This window comes from Cyanistes caeruleus, chromosome 2 (genome assembly GCF_971803275.1).
Source record: "Cyanistes caeruleus chromosome 2, bCyaCae1.hap1.1, whole genome shotgun sequence".
Taxonomy (NCBI): domain Eukaryota; kingdom Metazoa; phylum Chordata; class Aves; order Passeriformes; family Paridae; genus Cyanistes; species Cyanistes caeruleus.
In genome coordinates this window covers 58,641,682-58,662,740 of record NC_141702.1, presented here as the reverse complement: position 1 = coordinate 58,662,740, position 21,059 = coordinate 58,641,682, and the positions used below count along the sequence as shown (strand labels likewise).

Below are 21,059 nucleotides of genomic sequence, written 5' to 3'. Positions count from 1 at the left end.
AGGGGAATAAAACCTCCTATATTGTCTTTTTAATATTAAGTTTTCCATACAGCAGTAACTGTCAGATTCTGCAGGCAGATATAATTTTTCTTTACTGTTGGTGAATATGAAAATACATGCACAGCTTGCTATAAAAAATTAGTTTACTGGGATGGGTTGGTGTTTTGTGTTTTCAAACTGACACATTAAAAAATGACCATGGGAAGAGAAAAGAGGAGAAATAATTGGTTTTGTTTTCTTTCTCTGAATCTCCATACATCCCCTCCAACACACAACATGCTAAATGGTTTTCCACAGTAGCTTCAGAACATCTTAAGCTCTCTGCCTCAGTGTGGTGCTTTGGAAATGTCTGTGAACTGAGAGATACCACCTAGACTGTTATGTATTGTGTGTATAATTTAGACTTTATGTCTTTTTACTTCACACTTGCATCACACCTCTGTGTTCAGGGGAGGGAGACTGTGCTACAAATGTTCACTAGTGAGTAGCTCTGAAGAAAGCCATTCTTCCAGGCAAGCTAGTAAACAAGACACTGGTGAGGATTCAGGCAGCTGGGGAAGGTGCTCAAGTGGTGAGGTACACAAAGGAGGCTGCAGCTTTCTGCACAGGAATCCTTCCAGCAAGAGAAGGGATAAAATGAGGACAAGAGAAAGGAAACTTGCTTTCTCTCACTAAAAAGACAGTAAGTTCTTGAATGCTCTTCAAGGGGATTTAATCTGGAAGTCTGGTTTTGGCTTTTTTTCTCCACAAATCTGTTTTTATTTTCTGTGCTGCCTAGTGAGTTGCAATGAGTCTTGCTGCAGCAGCATTAGACACACATCTGCCTGCTACATTGCTCTGCAGGTTATCAGTTTCACAGCAGAGCTGGCAGACACCTTAGCCAGGTAAAGAACATGACCTCAGAAGAGGGAAAGAGGCCATGGGAAAGGAACTGAGCTAGGACACTGGTACAAATTAGGAGGAGGAGGCAGATGGTCCCATGAGAACCTGTCACTCTGCTACTGGCTGAGTGCATCCTGTACCACTGCCCTGGGTTGCTGCAGGTGAGTACAGATCAAAACTTGAAGAGCACAGTGTCATAATTTTTTTAAACTCTGTGGTTTGTTTTTTCTGCTGTCAGAGAACCTTAGATGCAAACAGCTTCAGGGCCTAGACCAGTGGTTTCCACCACAGAGATGTATTGGGCTTGGGGCACGGCTTGTCTTTTCCGTGAGATCTAGGTAGAATTTTTATATATTTGATCACATAAATGTTGTTGCTGAAATGTTTACTTTGTTAACATAGAAATATAGTTCAAGACACACAAAAGCTGTGTGCCTGTTCTATGTATTAAAAAACCCTCCAATTAAAAGTTTGGCTTTTCAAGCCATATAGTTTGTGTTGTCGCAGATATCCACTCTAATTTCTGGCTCCAAAATGGCTCTAACCCAATATTTAGTCAGGTAAAATCATGTTTTTTGAAAAAAAAATCCTTATTTTTCTCATTGTCTTCCTGTTTTCCCACTTCTTCCCTTTTCATTTCATGCTAGTCTTTCCTGGTAACTTGCAGAACAGCAGAAAGAGATAAAAGAGCCCTTGATAGCTGCTCCCAGTGACTGTCCTGTGCTGGTGACTGTGGTCAGTCTCCCAGCTCTGTCTGCACTGTTGAAGCCCCAGCCATGTCTCCAAACCTGCTGCAGAGGGCACAGAGCCTGGGGAAGGGAGAACACCAATTAGAATATGGAGCAAATCCTTGAGGAAATGTATCCATAGCACTCACTCCAGCACATCCACACATCCATGAACCCTTCTGCTACTAAAGAAAAGGGCCACATCCTTTTTGTAAGTGGGAAACTCTCACATGTGATAGACCATGAAAGACGTGATGCTTACTATCAGCAGATGGAAAAATGAGTGTTGCTACATGCAACATGCAAGTAAACAAAACAGCATTAAACACAGAACAAGCAAGTACAGTGAAAGATTCAGACAATAGAAATACAGGATTTCAGACCAAAAAAACCTTCTCCAAGCATGGTAACAATAGTTGGTTCTAAGAGCATGTGCCAGCATGGTGGGAAAGAGCACATCCCTTGCACAGAGTAGAACTGGTCTCCTCTCACTTCCTCACATCAGCAAGTGTCACCCTGAAAACTCAGCTTCTGAGCTTGCTAACATAGTTTTCTAAGGACTTTCCCAGGACAGTAACTGTAAACATAGAGATGTGTACATTCTTCCTGTTACACGTCTTGTGATGGACATCTCTCATGGCCAGTGCAGTGAGAAAGTGTTATCCTGACCATCCAATCCCTGGCTGTGGTCAGAAACCTATAAATCCTGGCAGGAAAAATAAACTCTGCTCTTTCTTTCACCACACCTTGACCTGTGTCTGCGTGATCTATTCATCTTCAGCGGTAACAAGCAAGCATCAGCACTATCTATAAAAGCACAAAGTACCAGGAGCTTGCTATGAGTTTGACAGAAGTAACACAGCTTGTGGGAGAGAAGTGGGGATTCATTACAGGTGGGTATGCACCATTCTGGCCACTCTCTGCCAAGGGCAAATATTTTTTTAGTTTTATGGTCATGAAGTTCATACAAACTGTAATGTGAGCAGAATGTGGCATCCAGACAAGCCCTGCCCCTGCCTTTTGTGCTGGAAGCAGCCTATCTGAATGTAGTGCTTGAATTCACCTTCTCCCGCTGTTCCAAGTCATCAGAAAGACTTTAAGGCTGTTTCTACTTCATGCCATCTTCTGCTCCCCTCCCTCTGTCATACCACATGTAGTGGTTTAGGTTTAACCAAATACCTTCTCTACACCATACTGATCTCTTAATTTTTTTTGTACTTACTATTGTGGGTTTTTTTGTTGTTTTATTTTTTACTTCTGAGGGTGGCTGAGGAAAGGAGGGCTGGAACACACAGAGATCATGTCAGAAGATATCTCAGAAGTCAGTTAGTGTGACTGAAGTCAGCATGACTACCAGATATCGAGTTATTTCAAAAAGCTTATAGTCAGGAAGCCTTTTTGAAGCTCCTTCTGTTCAAATTTGACACTTTCACTTTGAAAAAGAAATTGAAAAAATAAAGAGCTTTTGAAGTAGAGGATGCAAGTCTACATCTTACAGAGAAAATGTGGATTTTGTCATCTCAGAGACTAGAACCGTGTCCAGTGTGGTTTCAGAAAAGCTCTTCTCACATTAAAACAATTTTCCTAATCCTTTCCTTTATCTTTCAGCCCTCAGTAGCATATGCATCATGAACAAAAGTTACGTGCACGTATTTCATTAAAAGCTGCCATTTCTGCAGACAGAAATTTTCCAGAATGACATTACCTGCAGAAAATGTGGTTCATCAATAATAAAGATGGTTTGATACTTGGATTGCACCTGCAAATCTGTTTGGCCTATGTTGGCCACAAATTCTTGTGTTATGCCTATGACTTTTTTCTTAAATTCCTGCTGAAATTTGTACAGAATCTTTGCAGTTCACCCAAATGACAGCTAGCTTTTTATACAGAGAAAAGGCACAGGAAAACTTACTTAGAAATTACAATGCTAATGCATAAAATAGGGCTCTCTAGGTTCTCAAGTGTCTTCTTAGTGTCCTCTTTATGAGGAATGTCAGAGACTTTAATAAAACACTTCTTTTCAGCAATATGTCAAGGTCTTTATGTCCCCACTGTAAGGAAATTATCTTCTCAGCTTTCTAAAGTGTACCGGCCTCATGTGTGTAAGTCAGTGGAAGCCATGCTAGCTATAATGAATAGGTCATGTAAACAGGATTCTTAGATGTTTTTCAAACACATGCAAATAAAAACAATACACTTAAAAATAAATAAAAGGTTTCCTGATGAGTTTTACATTTTGCTTTTTATAAAATGTTCTTGAAGGCTGTAAAGTGCTCTTAATCATAATTTTAGCACAGCTTCTTAAAAACCACATGCAGACATCTCAAACTTTTCAGTAATGCATTACTGTCAGGTTTAATGTTTTGTTACTGAACAGTAATGTCTGATTTGGAAGCACAAATGTATATCTACTTGATGATGTGAAGATTTAAGCAAGGCTTCCTCAGGATACCGAGTTCACCATAACATAATAAAAAGATATCTCAGACATCCTTTATGAGTACAGAAGGTGTCTGGTAAAGTCATAAAAAGAATATTACTGTACAAAAGACAAGGATTTCATAGTGTTCTGCCAAATTGCACAGTTTCAATTTAAATGAATATTTGCATAGCAGTGTTCTACCCTAAATAAAACATTTAATGTCTGAACACTTTCTGCCAGTTTTCCATTAGATTTTATTTTCTTTTTATCCTATCCTATAATGGATAGAATGTCCACTTTATGACCTTCTCAGGCCTTGCTGTGAAGACTTTAGAAAAAGAGTCCTACATCTCCAGGTCAAAAGACCTGACAGGAGAAAGATGTCTAAATGGCAGTAGTAAATCATGTGTCTTGAATTTTAATTTTTCTTTCTGAGTTTCAGTGACTAATAGAAGAGAAAGATATTTTGCTGTAGGCGCTCAAGTCCTCAGTTCTCCAAAAGCAAATGCCAGTAGGCGCAATAAGCTGTTCTGTGAGCCAACAGGTATTCAAAACCTATGATGTCAAAGGTTCAAGATAACTCCACTGCACTTCTTCTGGTAGATTTCTTCCTCTCCATGACTTTGTATTAATTTATCTGTGAAGTGCTGACTGACTTTCAGGATTTAGTATCAAAAGGGGAATGTACCCACGTGGAGGTTTCTCTTGTGAAGGGTGGTATGAATGCCATTGCTGTATGATGGCTGTTGAGTGGTCAGCTGCACTGTGGTCCTGCTGTCCTGATTTGGCTGCTCACTCAGCATTGCAAGGGGTGTATGGAAATCTTTGTAGCTCACAGACATCTGGTAAAATCTTGTGGTATGTCTTCATTTAGCTTGTGGTACCTTTAAAACACTCCTCCAGATGAATGAAGACAGCACAAATAAAAAATCAATGTTGTGTTAGGGCTGTCTTTGCATTGCAAGTGCAGCGCATGCATCAGTGATATTATTTAACTGGCAGCTGTATCCAGACTGTTGCATGGTTCTGTTACTCTAAAATGTCTATTCTTAAAAAACCCTATGGATTTAAAACAGATAACATATCACACTGGACTTAAAACAAATAGAACATTGCAGATCATTAGATGTGTCACATTGTAGCATTCTCTGAGGGTTTTTGCTTAGTGCTTCAAGATAAAAAGTGGCCACATTAAAAATTGGCTGACTACTGAAAATAATGACTATTTGGAAAAAAAAAAAAAAAAAGCAGCACTATTTCAGGGTTATCTTTCTCACTCTCCTGATGACTATATTAGGAATTAAAACCCAAGCAATGAATCAAAATCTTGTAAAGGCCATCCAATCTCCAAATAACTCATTAAAAAAATTCAAGGAAGTGTTAATGTAACTGTTCTAATAAATGTTGAGATTTTCTAAATATATGGAGTATATTCTGAAATGGTAGTATGAAGCCTTGAATCCATAGGATACAAGGTTTCTTCAGTGTACATTTTGGTTCTTACACTGAAGTCTGGGTGGGTTCTTAAGTGGGTATTGTCTGCCTTAATACTTAGGTTTAAAAGGCTTTCTAAATCCCTAAACTTAAAAACAATCCTTGTTAGGAATGAAGTGAATACCAGTAAAGACGGTGAAAACAAGTGTGGTTAAGAGATTGGTGGAGTCACATCTGGGTCTGAAATAAACTGGTGTGATTTTATAGAATCTACACTGTTGAGGTTTTGGCCCTTTATTCTCAAAGTCAAAAGAAGTAAAGCAGTGCAGGAGAACTGATGTGATATATCACAAAAAAAGAGAGATATTTTAAGGGCTAAGTTTCTTGCCTGCAGAGTAAATCACCCTCAATATCCTTAAGTCATTGACTGCACCTTTCTTTTACAAGATGATCTTTCTTGCCTATTTCAGAGTTTGAAATAGGACAGTTTCCCTAGCTGATTCTGCACCAATTCCACCCCAAAATCTTAGCCATTATGTGTCCTACCTTCAACAAAAGACAAAATGCCACTTTCTTGCTGTATGAAACGATGCATGTTTATCCTCACCCTTATATGATGTCTCTCTTTCAAAACAGCCGTTAGATAATGGTCCCAGAAGATAGAAAAGAAACTCTTCTCAATCCCCTGTGGAGTTTCAATATTTTCCTCCAATTTCATAGCACAGGAGCTTCTCCAGGGAATGCCTTCACAATGCTGAGGGGGACAGAAATTATTACAGGGGGGGTCATGTGCAAGGGGAGGCTCCAAAACAAGCAAAGAGGGACAAATGGAACACTGCCAAAAGTTCAGAAAATTGCAGTACTGTAATGACAGTCTTTTGAGGCCAGGAGGGAAAAAAGATAAAGGAAAAAAAATCTCTTCATCAGAAGAGAGACATCAAATTAAATTATTGAAATTATGCAGCCTGTGAATTTTGCCACGTCCAATACCTTGGGAATCTCTGGGGAAAACACTTTAAAACCCATCTAAAACTTAGCACAAATCCTACAGGAGGTGAAGAGTTAGGGAAGTGCAGAAATTGCCTTCTTTTCATTTTCTGGAGGTACCCTGTGGAATCTGAAGGGACCATAGTCTGTATTCAATAGGACTTCCCAGTAAATGTAATAAACCAAATCATTCTTCCATCAGTTGTTTCTTTTGAGCAGTCTTCCCAAGACAGTGCTCTGTGCACAGGGGGTTTTCTGTAATAATTACTCCTGGGAACCCAGTGGAATAAGTGGTAATTACACTATCTAAACACAGAAATAGATCCTTGTGTCATTGGTTCCAGAACTAATAGGAAAGCTTACTCCAAATTTCTAAGGGTTTTTTAATATTCATAATCTTCCAGCACTGCAAGATTGAAGATACACACAGGGTTGCACAGACTTTCTTGCTCTGCAGTTTATAAGAGCCACCTGTCTCATAACTGGTATAATAAACAGTTGCTGTACCCTTGGGTTCCTTTCCTCAGCTACAGAGCAGGGCCAACAGATGTTCTGCAAAATGAAGTCCTCCATGATTATGGATTTCTCAAAGGCCATAATACCAGCCCACCCCCGAGAGAATGAGTCAGTCAAGCAAGCTCGAATACTATTCCTATTTCCTACCAGGACAAATGGAAATCATAGCACAGTAAACCATGCCCCCAAATGGAGGCAAAGAACCAGATGCAAAAGTATCAGAAGGAATTGATACCTGTAACATGATGGTCTGAGAGGTCATATGTAGTGTACCAAGGGAAAAAACAGTTCTGTTGGACAAAAGGCCCACCTTCACCACCAGGTACTTTTGCCAAGCTACAGAGTCTCAGGAAGGATGAAAATGGTGAAAAAAGCTAAAAGGCAAACAGGTTTTGGAGACAGTGTGTACTATTTGTACTATTATACTAGAAGGTCTCCTCAGAATCAGTTCACAATATTCTAGTCCTTCACAATTATGTACTAACTTTCACTTCAGAAAAATTCTTCATCTCATCAGAGCAACTTGCTGAATCAAAGATTCTAAATTTCTTTTTTATGCCTTGGACCAAGGCACCAAATATAAACCCTCTGTCTACTCAGTCTCTAAATATAGCCAAGAATTAAGATATTCCTGCTTCTGCATCCTAAATAATCTAATGGAATCAATTACTGTTTTGCGTAGATGACATCTGGTATTTGCAAATAAAACATGAAACACGAAATCCAACGAAAATAAGCATGAAACTAAAGTTTCCACCCATCCAACTACATCCTCAGTAAATGTAATAGTTTTGCATCACAGGGTGGGTTTTTCATATTTCTTGTAGACTTCGGTTTAAAGCTCTCTGAGAGAAAGTAACCCAAACAGCAGAACAGGGCTGATGACTTTGACTTCAGCCACTGGTTATGCCACTGAACATGTCAAGTATTCACTGAGAACACTGTCCATTGCTTGGAGTTTCAGCCTCATGTTTTTATTGAGTGGAGCACCAGTCCTGCCAAGCAAAATCATTTTCTTTGTACCATGAGACACAGCAAGGTTCAGAGTGAACACCAATGTCAGCTGTGGAAAGGAGAGAATCTGAAATGGATTAAATACAACTTTTTCCCACTGTGCCAGTAAAATCTTTCCCCGTGATATTTGGAAGCTAAGGATAGTCCCACTATATAATATCCATGTTCACAACCCATTTCAAAATATATCCTATTGTGGCACTTTGCTGGAATTGCAATTAATGCTTTATTGGGCTAGGGCCAGAATGTACATACTTGGATGTACATACAGGATTTGGGGATGTTGCTAGCTCTGTCTTCCTTACTTCCTTCCTTAGGAAAAAAATTCTTTACTGTGAGAGTGGTGAGGTGCTGGAAAAGGTTGCCAAGGAAGTTGTGGGTGCCCCATCCCTGGCAGTGTTCAAGGCCATGTTGGATGGGGCAACTGGGTACAGCAGAAGGTGCCCCTGCTCATGGCAGGGGGACTGGAACCAGATGATCTTTCAGGTCCCTTCCAACCCAGGCCATTCCATGATTCTGATTCTATGATTCTTTTCTTTCTTTTATCTGTTCCTTTTTTTATTTTTTTTTCATTTTTTTCAAATACAGACTAAATAGATAAATATAACTTTACCTGCAATCAAGGGCTGCCTTCTTCCTTCACCAAATAATGCATGGCCAGAAAAGGGATGAGTTATGTGCTTCCCCATATTCCAGAGCTGTTAGAACATAGCAAAACAGACAGCTCTGCCCTAAAGACTGCCTAGACTGGCTCTGAGCAACCTTGGAGGAAGCCATTTCTCCTGAAATGCTCTACAATGGAGAATCATATTTCCCTCACAGTTCTGTGCCCTGCCAGACTTGCAAACCTCTGAAACAGCTGGCCATGGTAGTTCATACCAAAAAGATGAATGCTGGAGAGTTTTCAGTAGTTGAGGTTTCTGGGCAGGATTAAAGGTGTGAACCATTTTTGTGAAACCCCACTTCTGACTGTCCCTCTCTGCCATATTCTGTGTGGTGGGAACTGCAGCTGCAGATTTTACCTTTCTGCAGCTGCGTAATTCCCACCCATTTCACCGTCACTTACTGACAGTGGGAGCAGGAATGGAAGAAAGTGGTTCCCCCATTCTCCTTGCCTGCCTGATGTTCAGTTTTCTGCCCTGCTCTATCCAAGTGCTCACATCTTCCTGAGGTAAATGAGAAAGTCACTTGAAGCAAGTTGAACCTATTTTTTTTTTTCTTTTCCCTCCTGATTAAATTTCCACTGTGCCTATTCTTTTCTCAAATTCACCAGGTACCTGTACAAATGCTGCTGCCAACACAGAGAAGGGGTCCAGCTCAGGTGAGGGAATGAGTGACTGTGAGAAGGAGAAAAGGGAGAGGGATATTTATTTTAGTGGCAGCAGCATCTTGTGGTGTGGTAAAGCTTTTCTGAAACTATGGCAAAGTCACCACATCATGTTTGAATGGATAACCTTCATCCTATCCCCTTTATTTATAGTGCCACATATTCTAGTCATAGTACATTTTTTTTTATATATATAGCTAAAATGCTGAAAAAAATGCTTGGATTCTGGTATGCAGGTGGAATGAATGGGATTACAGCCCAACAAATGCCTAAATATGGTAACTTACTGGTTTCTGAAACCTTTAAATTTTGTTGCGTTTTTTTTTTATTGTACAAATATTTCCAGAGTCACTATCTTACTTAAAAGAAACAAACGTTCCGTTTCAAAATATCTGGCTTTAATTCATTTAACCAAAGTCATTGCACTTGCTGAAAAAAAATACCAATTCACAGCATGACACAGATATCTATAAAATAATTTAACTGCATCATGCACAGTCAGCAGAAATTCTGCACTGTAATTTGGAGAAAGAGACTTTATACTGTCAATTACTCCCTGAGCTACATATTATGCTTCAAAAATTTTCCTTCCTCCATATCTATTGAAAAAATATTATCCAGTTACACCTTGTTAACATCTGAGGTTTGCATTTGACATAAAAAAGGTGTATGTTTTGTTTGCATGTCATTTTAATTTTCAAGAGCAGCTATAAACCATAAGTAATATCAATAGCATAAGCAGGTGCACCTACCAGTGATAGTTAGATGGCTCTTCATTGTTTTATTTTACCAAACACTTCAAAAATTACTTGATTCTACTCAGTGATAGCATACATGGAAAAGGTAGCTATGCAAGAAGCCAGAATAACCATCAACCTTGAGTTTTGGAGCATGAGTTTGAGTTCTGAAGCTCAGTATCCTTGCTGTGTGTGGTTGTGTGTAAGCTGTCTAGGACACTATTACAGAATAGAAAGCTCAGGAGTTTTAGCAACCATGTAAATGAAACATGTAAAACCATGTAAACTCTCACAGCTGCTGCTTGAGTGCATGTAGAAGAAGTGGCATGTCTCTTGTTTGTCTGTGCATGGTGTACCCAGGTGGCAAATCAATCAGACTTTGCCTTTCCCCAGCGCTCCTGGTTGTAGCAGAATGCCCTGGGAATGTGGAGCACCATGTATGCTGCTCACAAAAGGTCATTTCTATCCACTTATGTTTTAAACCAAGCTCCTCCCTACAGTAATCTCTTAGTACTTTTTCAAAGGCAAAAGTACTAAATTTCACTCAAATTTATATGTTTGTATTGGCCATTAATCTGGGAAACTTATAGTTGTTTTACAAAGATGTGAGCCATTAGAAGGACCCTGACATCTAACTCTTCCTAAATAATATAACTTAGCAGTAAATGTTTAACTTTTTTTGAAGACTACATAATGCATGGTATACTACTTCTAGCTGCATATTTTAAGTCACTGGGAGGAAAAAAATCTTGGCCTAATAAAACCTAGGAAAAATTGGCAATGAGCAAAGATCTGTGACCAGAAATTAGTCTCAAAGGTGGGGAAGTATTTTATAAATACTAACTAATTATCCATTATATTTACCAAGAATAACTCTTAAATAACAAGCCTCTCAGTTAGGACACATAAAAATCTTGGCCCTTAAAAGACAGGTGCCCTTGATATAATATCACTTACATCAATTTCATTGGTCCAGCATAGACTAAAGTCAAAAAGTAAAAAAAGTCAGTATCCAATTAATGTTTAAGGTGAATAACCATCCTGCCATATTTTTAGCTGCATATTTTGTATAACAGAAACAACTGTGATAGTCCTATGGTAAGGAACAAAGCAGTCTCTTCCAAGTGTTACAAAAGCAGTATGGCTTTTAATCAACTGATAATAACTGATAATAAACAGCTCTTTGAGTCCAGCCAAAGATGGGGTGTGATTCAGCGGCGCAGGAGCGTGAACGTGTCACTGAGATGTGGTCTTCTGGAAACTGCTTTTAACACAAGGGAACTATTTCTTGGCTGGCTCCATTGATGGTCACGTGCTTTTGTTGCCATGAGCTGTGAGAACATTGCTGTAGAAATGTGATTGTGATTTATGACTGTCTGTAGTAATTCTGTACATCTCTTATGTCTGTGTTCTTATAGCCACTTGGGCACTGAAGTAGCTGAAATGAGAAAGAGGCAGCAGTCACAAAATGAAGGAACATCAGCTGTGTCTCAAGCACCTGGAAACCAAAGGCCCAACAACACATGTTGCTTTTGTTGGTGCTGTTGCTGCAGCTGTTCATGGTATGTCCTGTAGTATATTTGCTTCCATATACACCACAGGTAAACTATGAGAATGGAAAGCACTGGGAACATGTTAACTTCTGGGAGAGGAGACACAATTTAACTTTACATTTAAAAATTTGATTTAAATCAAATCAACCTGATTTGGTTGGACATCTTGTGATGGAGAAGAAGAAAGAATAGTAAATTCAAGCTATATTTATCTTATTAAACCATAATTAAATGAGGAAATTTCAGTTGTAAAACTTGTATTTGTGAGTGAGAGACTCAGTAATGAATATTTTATAGTTTGCATACAAAACATTTTTTTATGCTCGTACTTTTGATACAGCAGTTCTCTGCATTCAGGTGAAAAAGAGGGAGATGGTCATAAATGTAAATATGTGGTGGCCTGTTACATTACTAATATAAATTCTGTAAATCTGAAAATTTGAGCCTTAAATTCCACTTTATCTCTCAAATGGAGTAGAATGATTTTAGTGGCTGCTTGTCCCTTCCTCAACAAAGAGTTCACTTGTAAAGTCAAAGATTTAAAGTCAGTTTCCGAAATAGCTTTAAATTCTCAGTGTCTTGAGATGCATCAGATCTTTATTTCTTATTTTTATGAAAACAGTATTGAAATATAAGGTAAATGACATGCAGCACTGTTCAGAGCCTGTGCATCGTATTAACCAGACAGTTCAGCTTCTTTGGAGTGTCCATTTCTCTGTATATCTGTGTTATTTTCACTTCAATCAGCCATCTGGCCCCAGTCTAAAATCTGAGGCTATTTTCTTCAGTATATTTAAAAATACATACCAGCATATATGCACCAGGTACCAAATGGGACAGGTTTTTTTTCAAGATACTGCCACATCCTGGAGGCAGTAGCAGGGTGGACCTGCCTTGGCTGTTACTTCCAGTTTCACCTGAAGGCAGAGTATTGCTGGAGCAAGAAGGAGCCAGAGCTCATGTTTTACCAAGTTACTTTGCAATATGTTCAATCCATATTGAGAAATAGGTGGAAGTGTATTAAATAGGAAGTAAAGTGAGGGTGTTTTGTCACTTTTCTTTCTGCTGTGGGACAAGGGCACAATACCAGCTGTACTGTTACAGGCCAGAGGTTCATTTACCTTGGTATCCTGTTTCAGGAAGATATTTCACCTTTATCAAATACCACAAGATAAGGATTAAACAAGTAGATATGCACCTCCTCAAACTACCTACTCAAAAAACCTCACAACTATTTTCAATCTGCAACTTCGGTTTTCCTGTCCCAGGGCTCCTTTCTCTGTGGTTTATAGACCTTGGTGGAATTTTCTTTCCTCAATTTGTTAAACCATTTTCTGAAGTGACTTCCTGAACTAAACTAAACTTTTGGCATCCAGGGTTCCCTCTAGCAATAAATTCTACAGTAGGCCTGTGCATTCCATGAAGTATTACTCCCTTTAATTTGTGTTAACCTACTAGAAACTAATTTCATTTGAAATTTAAATTTCCTTATTCTTATGTGAAGAACAGTGAATAATCATTTCCAGGATGGTCAAGATTTTACAGAGCTCTCTCCCTTCAGCTGTTTTTTCTTCCTCAGACTTCTCTATTTTAATCTCTGTGATACAGAGTGACCCAGACCATGATTTATCCTTATCTGTCCTATTTACTCACCTACCTTGTGTCTATGTCCCTTTCCTATTCTATTTCCTGTCTGAGATGTGTCACTAGATCTGTTTTTGTGGTTGAGACATGGGTGCACCATGTTTTGTGTTTGCTCTTGAGTTTTGTTACTAATTCCTAGCACTCTGCTTATTTTTTAACAACCCCAGAGATGATGTTTTCATGGAATTATCCACCCTGAATACAACATCTCTTTCCTGAATGAAAATAAAGCCCATCATTATGCATGTACAGCTAGGGTTGGTTTTTGCCTTGCATACAAGAATATGATTAATATTCATATAATAGCAATAGTATTCATATAATAGCAATAGTATTCAATAAAATATCAGTCTAATTCCTAAAACTTAATGACAACTGATTTAATTTTTTAAGCATGATGCAACTCAAGAAATCTTAAAGTTGAAAATGATACTCTGTTTTGAAGCTCTTGTGACCCTTGCAGTCACAGAAGTCACATTGAAGGCAATACCATTATATATGTAAACAGCTTATGCATATTAAATCTAAATTGGAGTAATTATTGATTTAAAACACTGAAGGATGTACCTTCAGCTCTTCTAGTAATTGTTTTTACTTTCTTTCAGGGTTTTTCAGGACTTGAGGTTGGGATTTTTTTTGAAAAGTAGATTAGACAGGGTATGGAGAAATCCTGTTAGCTAGTTTTCAAAATTAAGTCAAATAAGTGATCAAAGGAATACTTACATCACTCATGTTTGCTAAAATCAAAAGACATAAAAATGATCTAGTATTTTCCAGCTTTAACTTCTATGATCCTGTAGTAGAAGCTCCGTTAGAGGAAAGATGGAAAAAAACTTTGAAAAATGCAGTATGAAATGTTTCAGAATCTCAGTTTAAATGAAGTAATTGATTGTGATAACAAATTTGCTTTGTAATCAAAACTGTCGGGGAAGAATACAGGTTACTGTTCTTGCCTCAGTTGTCTACACTAAAAAATTACAAAAATAATAATAATTTTTAAAAAGTAACTAACTTTATTAGTCTCTCATATATAGAGGATTCTAGCTAATTAATTCTCTAGCATAGTTCTCTGTAATAGAAAATCCTAATCAATAATTGTAACAGGTTCTCTGGACTTAGAGTAATTACATGCTTTCCCTAGTTCCACAGGTCTTTGTAACTGAGTAACATGAATTTCCCAAGAGATACCTGTCTGGAAATGCTGCTGGATTCATTAATGGGGAAGGCAATGTTCTATCAAGATCTGAATTTTCTTCAGTTCTTCCACCTGTGTGTGACTGATGATAGCTCTTACATCATTAACTGCTTATTGACTCAACTTCTTCACCATTCACAGAAATGGGAGGACTATGTGCAGATTTTAGTAAAAAAAATTCCCTTTTTACGGTTCAAAGAGTTAGTTCAATAGTTCCCATATCCAAATAAATCATTAGAATTCTGAAAATATCTTTTGTGCATCATGAGGTGCTTGTTTTCTTCTGTTCTACCTCATGTTAAAATCAGAATAGGCATTAAGTCTTCTGTTTGCACAACAGCACAGGAAAATATTCAGACCTTTGGGGAAATAGTATCTTGCCTAATAGAGACTGGTTAACAGCAAAAAAATTGAGAAATTATTCGGTACATCTTATTAAGAACCTCTTTTATTTGTTTTTCTCTAATATTTTTTTTCTTAAAAATAATAACTATTTGGAGGACTTCTTTATTGTTGTGGGATAATCTCTGTAGGTAGCTCAGCCCCAAGCAGATGCTTACTCACTCCTCACCAACAGGATGGAGAAAATAATCAGAAAAGTGAAAGCGACAAAACTCTTTCATTGACATAAAGAGTTTAATTGATAAAGCAAAGCTGTGTGCACAACTAAAGCAAAACAAAAAATCCATTCATGGCTTCCCATCAGTTCAGCCATGTCCTGGAAAGCCATGGTCCATCACATGTTAGAGTGACTTGGGAAAACAGATGCTACAGCTCTCAACCTCCATCCTTCCTTTTTCTTATGCAGCTTTTATTGCTGATCACAATCATCATACAGTATGGAATATCCCTTTAGTCAGTTGTGGCCAGCTGTCCCAGCTGTGTCCCCTCACAGCTTCTTATGCACTCCCAGCCAGCCCACTGACAAGGCAATGTGAGAAACAGAGAAATCCTTGATGCTGTGCGGTGACTGCTCAACAGCAGCTATAGCATTAATGTGTTATCAACACTGTTTTGGTCAAAAATCCAAAACCTAGTGCCATAAGGATTCCTGTGAAGAGAATTAACTCCATCGCAGCCAGGCTCAGTACATCTTTTGGCACTGATAATGATTGGGACAGTAAATTGCTCAGTTTACAGGGATAAAGCAAGACTTACTACAAATGTTTGCTCAGATTGAAAATGAAAGGAGATTAACAAGACTATTAAAATGGCTATTTTATTCTAATAGGTATGATCATGACGTTGCCAACTAGTTTAAGCTCTGAACTTGTTTCTGAGTACAAGTAGTGAAGGAAACACTAGTTCTCCTCTGTGGAAAAAAATAAAGTACTTCCGAAGTTCCCAACAGGAAACACTTGTTGGCTTGTTTCCTGTTCCCAACAGGAAACACAGCAGAAGCAGATGATACATCCCTGTGAAGACCTTCTATAGACCTTCCTCTCTTCACTGACCAGAAATAGACCTTAGGCACTCATTGCACGAAGACTGCCCAATTAAAGTACCATGTACCTGTGGTTCTTGACTGAATCATCATGTGTCAAGCTTCTGCAAAGCTCCATTTCAATAGAGGACAGAAGAATGTGCTTCCTTACAAGATGTAATTTCAATGACTTGGGTAGCCTGAGACTTGCAAAATTTGCAGTAAGTCTTCTAACATGACAGTCCATAATTTCCTCAATTATGCTTTCTCCAGAGAGTTGCCCATTTAGTACTTAGAGCTGTGACTTTATATAGTTTTGAGCTCAGTTTGGCAAGGTTAGAGGAGTAAGCCTGCTATTTCACTTCCCCAACCTTGTTTAGCAATCCATTACTCCAGCTTCCTGAGCAGACATGAAACTTGTTTTTCTCTTGAAAATACTTTTAAATTACATTCTTCAAAAAAACCCTTCAGGCACTATCACAGGGAGTTTGGCTTTTCTGCCAGTTTTATTTTGCTTCCTCCTTTGTCTCCTACCCAGAGCAGGAGTCATATCTTTTAATCCCCTCTTCCTTTCATAAGGTGCTCAGTGAATTTGAAAACTGTGGGACACTCTGATGCCCGATAATCTGTCTCCTTTTACTGTACACAGAAAGCTCAGAAGGGATCTGACATCTACCCTGCAAGAGACCTTTAGCAGTATGTCAGTCTGGGGTACATGAAAAGGTTTCCAGGGGATAAGTGAAGATGATCACTTAGCTTCACTTGTAGCTTGATTGAAGTGAGTGAACTGAAAGGCCTTTACCCAAAAATGTAACCATTAAAACTGCTGAAGACTTGTGGAAGAGAGTTTCCCACACACAAGAGATTCCAGGGAAGATAGGGTATTTGCCATCTTGGCAGTAAACAAGAGTTGCTCTTGGCAAGAAACCTCTCTCCACAGTTCTTATAACTTGTCTATGACCGCTGTGAGTTACTCTGAAACTTCTTCCTGATGACATTGCTACACAAATATTTTTCTTTATTAAAGGGAACATTTTCCTTGCAAGAGTTGTGCAGTTTACTTGGGCCTACAAGAAAATATTTCTGTCTCCTGTGCCATAAATATGAAATGGTAGACACAGTTCTAAGAACAATTTTAAATTGCATTAATATTTGTTCTCTATGGGGTTCAGTGTTGTTGTGCAGTTTACTTGGGCCTACAAGAAAATATTTCTGTCTCCTGTGCCATAAATATGAAATGGTAGACACAGTTCTAAGAACAATTTTAAATTGCATTAATATTTGTTCTCTATGGGGTTCAGTGTTATCCTCCTTACAAACTGTGTGCTCTAAATGAAGAAAAAAAACAACAAAAAAAACCACACCTTTTTTTTTTTTTTTTTTTTCCACTTCGCACCTCTCTAGTACTTTGAGAAGAATAATATTTTCCTGGAATATTCAATCTTAGTTTGCTATCAAAACATTGTGTCAAGACTTCACTTGAATCTATAAAAGATATTTTCTGGGGGCTACAGTCATGGCTGCTTTATTTTATTTAACTGTGGTAGAAAGTTTGAAGGACAGAGAAGTAAAGGAAGGACAGAAACAAAAAACAATTTAATGCAATAAATTATACCCACATGTTCATAAGTATGTCAAAAACAAAACCCATATCCTTCTTCCCATGCCTGTTTGCAGCAGAAATTTAGACTAGGCCCAGACTAGAGGTGGACTGATACAAGAAAAACCCAGGCTCTCAGGATTTTGTTAAAGCATCTGGCAAGAAAAGAAAATCTTTATCTTTGAAACAAAAACACTGATTTTGAAAAACATATTTTGGCTTTTAATTTTGTTTTTAATTCTTCTTCTCCTCCCTGAACACATAGGACAGTATGTCTGAAACAGATGTACTCAATTCTCTGTGTTTTACTTTTTAAAAATAACACATCTGTGAAAAAGTGGATATGGAAAAGTGCATCAAGAATTTTTTTACTCTAGTGCAGAATACAGAAGTGCAGGCTACTGTACTCTATTTTACTGAAATAGAAGGTGATATTTTTAAAAATATTTAATGGGAAAAAGATGTTCCAATCTGAACCTTTTTATACTTTAAAATATCATAGAACACCCTCATATTTTTACCACTTGCTATTGCAGAGGTCAAAGATGAGAACATTCCATCTCTTTCCTGGAGAATAATTTATTCTGAGGAAGAGAAGGCTTAGGAACTTGTGTTTTGTGCAACTATGGGACAGTATCATCTGATTATCAGAGTGCAATGGGCACCACTGGTAAGGAAAGTAGAACCAGTTTTTTGATAGGTCATATTTAGAGCTGGATAAAAACCATTATCTGGCTTGTCACACAGCTACTAAACATGATATTAATGAAAACCAGTCTTTAATTGCCTTTTCTTTAAATCCACATATCTTAGTGCTTGGCCCATAAGAGAAAGCTGGTAGACATTCCTGTTGTCGATGGAATGCACAATGGGGTGAGTGTGGACTGAGGATTTAAATATCTAGTCCTCAGAAATGGGCCTCTCGAAGTTCCCTGAGATACTTAAAATAAAATAATTAAATTCTCAGCATTTGGAAAAATAATCAGAATACTCGCTAAAAATAAATAGCTTGTCAAGTTGTTTTTTTTTTCATACTTCTGTAAGTTAACTGTGCTTATTAAATGCTACCCAAGTAAAGCATTTCTTTTCCCTTTAAAGCAAAAGATCTCTAAATGGAAAAAAAAATCAGAGCAGGGAAGCATGTCTTCTTAATAAGTATGAAATTTAATAAGCTCTTTCTCCTTTACAATTAAGACAAGGGAAGTGATTTTGCTGGAAATTTATGGAAGTTTAGATCCTCAGGGCAGGCTGGAGACAGGTGGCTCTGTGCATGCTTGTTTACACAACTCTCCTAGGGCAACACAGCCTGACTTGCCAACCTCTGGGCTGTGACACTTGGCCAGATTGTCAGTGTTAGCCTAACAATTCCTGGAAGTCTGCTCTCTCCTTGAGCCAGACTACAGATTTACCTCATGTGTGATTCAACATACAGCTTATCCCAACGCTCCAGAGCTGGCAAGTAAAGGCAGCTTTGACCACTTCTTGCACCTCCTGTGAAGCAGATGTGAAATGCTGCCTTTTCAAAAGAGGGCAGCACATCTCTTTGCCACAAGGTGTAGAGGTAGGTGGGTTCACAAATATCCTAACGGCTTCTAACTACTGATTATAATATTTCCTTCATCTGCTTCTAGAGAGTAAGATGTGAATGCAGGAAAACAAGGCGTTACTGGCAAACCAAAAGGACTTTAGAAATATCATTCACAGAAAACAAAAAATTAGTGTAAAAATAGCTAAAGGAAGCTTAAAGTTGACCTATTGAATCTCATGAGAACCATTCTTGGTCACTATGGAACCCTCTTCTGAATTAATCAAATATATCTCCCCTCATCAAAAAGCAGCTAAGTAATCCCTTAATCAAAGCTAATGCACCACCTTTTGTCTTCTTCCTTTCTTCTTCTCAGCCTCTTGCCACCTACCTCCAAATTCCTGTGGGAGCACAAGCTCTTGCACAGCCTTGGAATAGAGGCAAGGACAGTGAGCCACCAGCTCCCACAGCGTCAAGGAGTTTCCACAGGAAATTTGCCAAGAAGTAGATTCAGGCTGTTGCTTTCTGGGACATATAAAGTAAATTACAATCACGTCCTTCTCTGTGAGAAAGCTGTAAGGTAGCTTACACTGCATTGATTTTGGCACGTGGTGCAAAGAGGTAATCACAAAGATGCTGCCAGTCTACCATGAAATCATGGTGGAAGCACAAAGATGCACAAGACATCTATATATATACAAATGGAAGTTTCACATATATAAATAATTCTAAATTAGTTTCCAACCAAGAATCCTGGCTTGAAAAAACTTTTAACACTTTTAATACTTTTCAACTAAGTCCATGCAAACTGATTCATGTTCCTGTTTTCAAAGGTATAAGGAAAACTTTTAACTCCACATAATAAAAATAGAAGGCTGCAAAGAGTGAAACAGCTTCTTCTGTAGCTGGTCTGTTAACTTTCATCACAAGCCAGTGGTAGAACCCCCATTAACATCAAAACCAGCCCTGGGCTCTCTGTGCCAAGCTTTCCTAGTATCAGGATTTTATTCTTATAATTTAAACTTTGAAAGTTCATTTCATTTTGAGGAACAGATGGAGGCTCATGTGTTTACTGATATTTTTCCCCCATCTGTGATAACACAAGCAGGTTAGAGAATGAGCAGATTGTAAACATAATAGATTAGCAAATTTTAAATAAATGTTTCGGAAGACTCACAAATGAAATGCAGATTCCTTTGTGTGTAGTACTAATAAGATACAAACCCGTGATCAGTCAAACTGCAGAAAATAGTCCTACTTCAAGCAAACATTTCTGTAAAGAAAATTACAGTAAAAAGAATCAGAACTGCAGTTCTTCTAAATTGAAGAATAAATACATGCTCAGAGGGGATTTGGGATTACACAAGGCTCATTCTAATTCAGTGGTGCAAAAGATACCAACACTAGTTCCATAGAAGGAGAGAGCAGGCTAAATCTAGTTAACTTTATAAAATGATCTTGATTCTGTCCTGGCACAGCACTCAAGAGTGTATTCGGGGACAGCTGCTCTTGAGGAGACTGGAGAGAGAGAAAGAAGTAGCAGAATCACTTCCAGTGGTGAAAAGCAGCTTGATGCCTCCTCTGAGGCTGTTTAAGAGATGGATTGCTTAAGAGCATCAGCATCTTGGCTCTCCCTCACCCCTCATACCCATTTCCCACCTGCCTGCACCAAAATGCTGTTCAGCTTAGTGTCTGTGGAACACTGGCTGGAGGAAGACTTGTAATGTCATGACAGATTTTCTGTCACCGGAGCACAGCTTGACTGTTGCTTTGGAGGAAAGAAAAAAAAGAGTGCTGAGATTGCCTGAGTCCAGCTTATGCTGTGATTCACAGGTATTAGGAGTTTGGAGCCTTTGAAATCTCCCTTGACAGGGTTTGGGCTGCTTTAGGTTTTCTTATGACAAATTTGCAATTAGATATTTACACAAAGATGCTTTAACTCCGAGGAAAACCACATAAACAGAGAAGTACATAAAAGGTCACAATGGGTCTGAGATCAAAACATCACCTGAAGTAAGGAGTGTTGGTAGATAGTAACATTTTAAAGGTGCCAAAGTCCCCTTGCAAACCTT

At 38.3% G+C, this 21,059-nt stretch overlaps 1 protein-coding gene across 3 annotated transcripts in view; it reads left to right on the top strand.

The window, feature by feature from the left end:
* RGS17 (regulator of G protein signaling 17) overlaps nucleotides 1–21,059 on the top strand; it is a 71,111-nt gene that overhangs the window by 30,323 nt on the left and 19,729 nt on the right. For all 3 annotated transcript variants that reach the window (XM_086877299.1, XM_086877300.1, XM_086877298.1), the window contains exon 2: nucleotides 11,466–11,609. In XM_086877299.1, the coding sequence (XP_086733425.1) occupies nucleotides 11,491–11,609 (119 nt within the window). In that variant the 5' untranslated portion in view covers nucleotides 11,466–11,490. The remainder of the gene's footprint in view (nucleotides 1–11,465; nucleotides 11,610–21,059) is intronic.